This window comes from Typha angustifolia, chromosome 8 (genome assembly GCF_048772165.1).
Source record: "Typha angustifolia cultivar Huaian chromosome 8, ASM4877216v1, whole genome shotgun sequence".
Lineage (NCBI taxonomy): Eukaryota > Viridiplantae > Streptophyta > Magnoliopsida > Poales > Typhaceae > Typha > Typha angustifolia.
Window position 1 is genome coordinate 17,231,477 of NC_133246.1, and position 6,639 is coordinate 17,238,115.

At 40.9% G+C, this 6,639-nt stretch overlaps 1 protein-coding gene across 2 annotated transcripts; it reads right to left on the reverse strand.

The window, feature by feature from the left end:
- Positions 1-217: 217 nt before the first annotated feature.
- On the reverse strand, positions 218-5,474 carry LOC140765656 (uncharacterized). 2 transcript variants are annotated; one of them, XM_073104835.1, is made up of 9 exons: positions 5,434-5,474; positions 3,799-5,353; positions 3,240-3,466; positions 2,813-3,145; positions 2,238-2,484; positions 1,781-1,909; positions 1,494-1,709; positions 1,244-1,367; positions 218-599 (listed from the first exon to the last, which is right to left on the reverse strand). In XM_073104835.1, exons 2-9 carry the CDS (start codon positions 5,332-5,334, stop codon positions 361-363), a joined length of 3,051 nt encoding a protein of 1,016 aa, XP_072960936.1. In that variant the 5' UTR covers positions 5,335-5,353; positions 5,434-5,474; the 3' UTR covers positions 218-360. The 2 variants fall into 2 exon arrangements, with proteins under 2 accessions (XP_072960936.1, XP_072960937.1); XM_073104836.1 differs by lacking the exon at positions 5,434-5,474 and having other exon boundaries at positions 3,799-5,365.
- Positions 5,475-6,639: the final 1,165 nt, after the last annotated feature.

The following is a 6,639-nucleotide window of genomic DNA, read 5'->3' on the forward strand; positions in this document are numbered from 1 at the left end:
AAAATTGTGCCCAAGACAGATGAACTAGACGAAGCACACTTTCTTGGCAGAGGGAAGGAATTTACCTTTAAAATTTTCTACTTTTTCTTCTTTGTTTTTGGTGTAGTGTTCGATTAAACATCAAAAACAACGACATTATGAGTCCCAGTGATCAAAGAAGAGTAGAAACATAGAAGTTTGAGAAACTTGTTGCAGATGTTTGGGTAGCTATTGAATTCATCAACTGATAAAAACATTACAGCGAGACTAGTAGTATCTCAGGGGCCAGTTAACAGAAATATAAACATTCCAGCGAAAGAGAATTGCCTTCCCACGTACAATTTACTCTTCAAAACTAACATATTTTCACAAGAAGAAGCTTCAAAAAGGATAGTTGATTGGCTCTGGCTGCATAGCCTTGTGTATCAGCTCTGCCTCCTCCTGGGCATGAACGGAGAGGAATCCGGTGGCAGTGGCGGCGGACGGTAGTCTACCGACATATTTGATGTCCTCGAAAGATCCCCTGCCTAATGTCCTCATGGCAGTGTATAGACGAGGAGCGATATAGTTGTAGGCGCCCATGTTCATCGGCTCTTCCTGACACCAAACTATCTCTGCTTCTGGAAGGTCACAAAACACAGCAAGATAAACCCACAATATTTGATCATCAAAAGTGCATAAATGGAGTGACAAATGACAAGGCAAGATGACGCAGCAAAATACTTGGGAAGTTCTGAAGAAATGCATGCAGAGGAAACAACTATCTCAAATTTGAGTAATTGTAACAAAAGTAATGTGCAGGCAGGAGTGACTTCAGAGTCTTCAGTACCCACTTCCCAGCAATTCCATCTAGAGAGCATATATAGTACTCAAATTGTCACGGCACACATACACTAAGCACAGAATGATCATCACGATTAACATCAAATTTCAGAAAAAAAGAGTACTGCTTCATAAAATGTAGGATTTGAAGTATGCTGGCACAAAGAAAAATAACTCATTTAAACTATTGAGAAGCTAAATGGACATTATGTTATCTGCGACTAGCTTTTATCTACGATGTCAAAACAGTATAGTTTAGCAGAGGTTAATATATGTTGCCAATATCACGTTATGCAAAATTGCAACGAACAAGGTGAAAATGACATAACAGCTGTTGTCTCAAACATTCAGCATGATGAAGTTGCTTGTGAGTTAATGGGTGTGTTGCATGCCTGTGCATCTTATTGGATTTAGTAAAACAAGCCATAGCTAATTATCATACTTGGATATCGTTTTAGCTCTCTCTGAATGAGATCATAGGGGAACGGAGAAAGCTGCTCAACTCTACATATTGCAACATCCTTTCGGTTCATCTTCTTACGCTCTTCATAAAGTTCATAATAAACCTGCAGACATGCAAACTTCCCAAAATAAATCCTTACTAAGAAAATAGAAAAGGGCTTCATAAGTTCACTCCAGGACCACAGGCAAGCATTTATGCGTTAATACATGTGTGAGTAGAGTTCATTTACCTTCCCAGAACACAAGACCATACGATTTATACACTCCTCAATCTCTTTATGATCATTCTGGTCCTTTATTAGGCGCTTGAAGCGTGTTCCTTGCTTATCAAATCCAGGATGGCCTTCAACATCATCAAACTCCGAAAGATGCGATTTGCAGTCCTTGTGCCGAAGCAGGTTCTTGGGAGCCATTACAATTAGTGGTTTCCGGAAATCCCGATGTATCTAATCATCAGATAAATAAGTCAATCCCAGAAATCCAGATACAAAGCTTCAAAGAATGCAAAAACAGTAACCTGGCGGCGCAGAACATGGAAATAATTTGCAGGAGTTGTCACATTTACAACTTGCCAGTTACATTCTTGGATCTGTTTTGTAAGTGTTGGTTCCATCTCAGGTATCACATAAGGATTATCATCACTCATCTGCACATGATTTATTAGTTGTTACATATGACTGGCACAGTAGTTGTCACATTATTGGATTTACACTAGAAGTCAAAACAAGTAAACAAACATTGAAGAATGATTTTCCTACAAGGCTCATGTAGCTGTTGGCAACAGCATGTGAGATATTGTTCACCAATAGTCTGATGCCACCGAAATTAAGAATAGCATCTTGGATGAGCAATAAGCAAGCCCAATATCAAAAACAGAAAAGACCAAATAAATTCCTTTGTTTAAAGTAAGAAAAAACAAAGAATCAAAATTTCCTCTAAATGTGGGGAAGTATCATTTTTCTGTCATGAGGTACCTGTAGAAAACGTTCTAAACGTGCACTAGAATGTTCCGGCCCTTGGCCATCATAACCGTGGGGAAGTAAAACAACAAGTCCTGCTTGACGCAGCCATTTTGACTCTCCACTGCTCAAGAACTGATCAAACATTACTTGAGCACCATTTGCAAAATCACCAAACTGAGCTTCCCAAAGTACAAGAGAATTAGGATTTTCCATTGAGTAGCCCATTTCAAATCCTAGAACTGCAAATTCTGAGAGAGAACTGCAAGGAATATTACAAATAGAGGATCAGCAAAGACCCATTATTGTAATTTTAAATTATAAAATCTGCAGTACTTTGTATTTTATCTGGAGTAAATATTGACAATGCTTTGTTTCTATGGTAAGAGCTTACCAACTAAAAAGTTCAAGCAACAAGACACTGGAAAATATTTTTATGTAAAAGCCCATTCATGAGCAAAACTGAAAAGACAGCAGACTGATCATTGTATATATGAACGAATTTAGTGCGCTGGTGCAGCATAATTAGAAGTGAAAAGATCATGGTCAATAATCGAACCTTCGTGCGCAGAACATAAGAAATTATGTACCTGTTACAGATAGTAAACAATTCTTCATTTTGAGTCATTAGAATATGGTCCAGAGGACAGTACTTTGCTCCTGTTTCCTGATCGTGAAGGATTGCATGTCGATGACTAAATGTTCCTCTTTCAACATCTTGGCCACTCAATCTAACATGATTTCCTTCCAGTATAAGAGTTGCAAAAGCCAGTGCTTCTGCGAGTGCCCAGTCAATACCTTCGCCAGTTTCAATCATCCTTGCGCGTTGCTCAAAAATTTTCTTCACTGCTCTGTGAGGCTTGAAATTATCTTGTAGACTCGTAATGGCTTGGCCAATGCGTTTCAGAACCTCAGGTTTGACTCTGCAGAATGACCCAGTTTATTAAACGAAAGTACTCCAATCAGTGATTTGCAGGTGGAAGAAAAGGCGAACGACCAATAAAGACTTGGCGCTACCCGGTGTTCCGAACTCGTGAAAGCTGTTCGGGTGACTTGAATCCTGCCCAATATGCTGAAAGCCAGTCCCTTCTTTTTGGTATGTAGTCTTTGCTGCTACCATATTCTTCGTTCAGGATGGTATTCACTTTGTTGTGGATCCTCTCAATATCTTCTTTCGAGATATCTCCAGACTCCAAAAGCTTTTTTTCGTAAATTTCAAGAGCGCTTGGATGATCCCGAATAACCTATTTCAGATCATACCAGTCAACATAGTGAGCTGGACATCAAGAAAAAACTGATACTGACTGGAATAATATATGTCTGCATAACCTCAAATTGCACCTTTCCTTCTTTTTTTTTCCTGGATTGTAGTTGGCTATAACCACTTAGATAATATAAAACAACAAACATGAAAATAGAATAACCAAGAAGAATATATTAAGGGCAGACCAGATCCAACCATCCTCTGGGATAGATATGCATGTCTGATCGGACTTTGGATATACTGTCAACAATTCACAAATAGAGCCATAGAACTGATACATCAAAGCAGAGAGAAAATCAAGCAAAGGTTCACCTGATACATTTTAGGCTGTGTAAAGGAGGGCTCATCTATCTCATTATGGCCAAATCTCCGGTAGCATACCAGATCCACCACCACATCAGCATGGAATGTCTGCCGCCATTCTGCTGCAAGTTCACAAGCATGAACCACCGCTTCCACATCATCACCATTTACATGAAATATCGGTGCATTTAAAGCTTTAGCAACATCTGTACAATACTGCGATGACCTTCCTGATTTTGGCTCAGTTGTGAAAGCAACCTGATTATTAACAACTATGTGAATTGTTCCACCAGTTGAGTAGTTAGGGAGGGCACTTAGATGGAGGGTCTCATAAACAACACCCTGCCCGGCAAAGCTTCCATCGCCATGGATCAACACCCCCGTGTTCCTTGTCCTATCAGTATCATTAGAATAGAATTGCTTTGCCCGTGTTTTTCCTGTAACAACTGGATCGACAGCTTCCAAATGACTCGGATTTGCGACTAAGGAAAGATGGATTCTCTTTCCACCTCTTGTGGGCCTATCATATGAAGTACCCAAATGATACTTCACATCACCAGTTCCAGTGTACAAACCCACCTCCCCTTCCACTGGCTTCGTTCCGCCACTGAACTCGCTAAAAATCTGACGCAATGGCTTCCGGACGACATTCCCCAGAACATTTAGCCTCCCTCTATGAGGCATTCCAATAACAATGCTCTCCACCCCTCTGTCCGCCGCTCGATCGAACATCTCCTTCATGCCCGGGATCAGTGTCTCCGCACCTTCAAGACCAAACCTTTTTGCAGCTGTCCATTTTGTGGCCAAGAAGTTCTCAAACATCGTGCTCCAAATAAGCCGATCGAGGATCACTTCACGCCGCTCTCTGCTATACTCATGGGGTTTCCCTGTCTCAATCTTGTCCCTCAACCAATTGCACTTCTCCCTATCAGGGATATGCATACACTCATATCCAATTGTCCCACAATAAGCAATCTCAAGCTTGTTTAAAATCTCCCGAAGGGTTTGAACTGGGCGATTTTCCGATAAGAAACCCGACATCCCCCACACTCCGAGGAAGAACTCTCTGTCCAAATCAGCCTCCGTAAACCCATAATAACTCAACTCGAGATCTTCAGGTATTTCCCGACCTTCCAACCCTAAAGGATCCAACTTGGCCTTCATATGACCATTGACTTGGTAGGCTCTGACCAGGAGAAGCAGCTTCATGCTCTCTTGGATAGTTTGGCCGGATATTCCAGGCGAAGTGGAGGCTTGTCCCACAAAATTCCTGAAGAAATTGTCCCAGGATTCGTCGACGCTGTTGGGATCTCCTTCCCAAGCCCTTTGCAACTCCTCCAAGTAGACGCTACTGGTGCCATCAAGGAAGCTATCCGATAGCCTAGACAATGGTACGGCGCGAGGAACCGGGGACGTCGACTCGGGCTTGTACCGCAGAGCCGAGGAGTGGATTCCACGGGTTCTTGCGACATGCTCAGGTGCTCGAGCTAGGTTTCTTCTCACGGCGAGACGAGCAACGCTCGATGCGGCACGAAACCAAGACATTTCGGCAAACTGTAACTAGCTGAGATCGAAGAGATTAAAGGGACGATACCTTCAACAGATTTAATAATTAATTTGAGAGCGACGAGATGGCGATCGTACCTCTGAGAGAAGCACTAGTCGAGACCGGAGGTGAACTCTCCGGAAGCGGTGCCGCTTCTTTTCAATCTTTTCCCTCCATTTTAAAGCTTTAACGGTTCTCTATTCCGGGAGATTTCTAACGAGCGCCCGGAATTTTATAATATACACGCCATTCTCTCTTGATTGCTGGCTATTCATGGTACAGCTGTGCTTCTCTATATCTAAATAAATAAAAGGATGGAATATATCAACTGAGGTGACTCAGCTTTACATGAACGGGTGAATTGGGACACGTAGCAGCAGAATTGAGAAACGGGCCAAGTCCAGAGTGTTCCTTTTGGTTGTACGGGCTGAACTATGCTTTGACATACGAGACTTTTATCGGACTAATGTTGTAATTGGACTGGCCTTTTCTAATTCCCTTGTGTCATGGGCCTTTTAGTCATCAAATAATGCTTATCGGAGGTTAATTAAGAACATTATCTGGTCAATCAGAGTCTCTTTCTGAGTACCTCTAAACTAGATCAGTAATTAAACAAAAAATTATAAATTTTTTTTTAAAAAAAATTAAGATTAAAAAATAAGATTAACTAATTGAGTTTAAAATTTAGTCTCAAACTAAATAAAACTTTAAATTCTAAAGTATAGTGGTTAGATTAAATAGTACACTGATCAAAGTGTGTTATTAATAAATATTTTACAATTCGCTCTTAGTCAATTTTTATGCTTTAGTAAGACAATCTGGAGCTTTGTACACAGTGATGTTCAAAAAGTCCGTGAGCTCGAAGTTTGTCTATATTGGACTCAATAAAATTGAGTCATAGTCTACTTCAAGCCCGCTTTAGATTCGGTCCGTCCTAATTTAAAAATTTATTGAATTGGCTCGAGGTCAAGTTACGTCAAATCTCGACCCAGTCTATTGGACCCGGTCAGACCAGACACATATGAGTGCAACCGGATCTGATACCCAATCAACTGGCACGTGGAGTGCACACTTTGTGCCCACGCCAGTTGACCACTTGCTTCTTCTTCTTTTTTTATCGTTTCTCCTCATATCACTGTCTAAATTGACTCTTCGTTTTCTAGTTGCATTGGCCTCATCCGCCCTTAATTTATAATAGATAATATTCGCGCCACTGAGGCCATAAATATTGTTCGTTTCTTCAAAGGATAAGAAAATGCCCTGAATATACTCTAGCATCTTTCACATCGGAGCTTAAAATCATA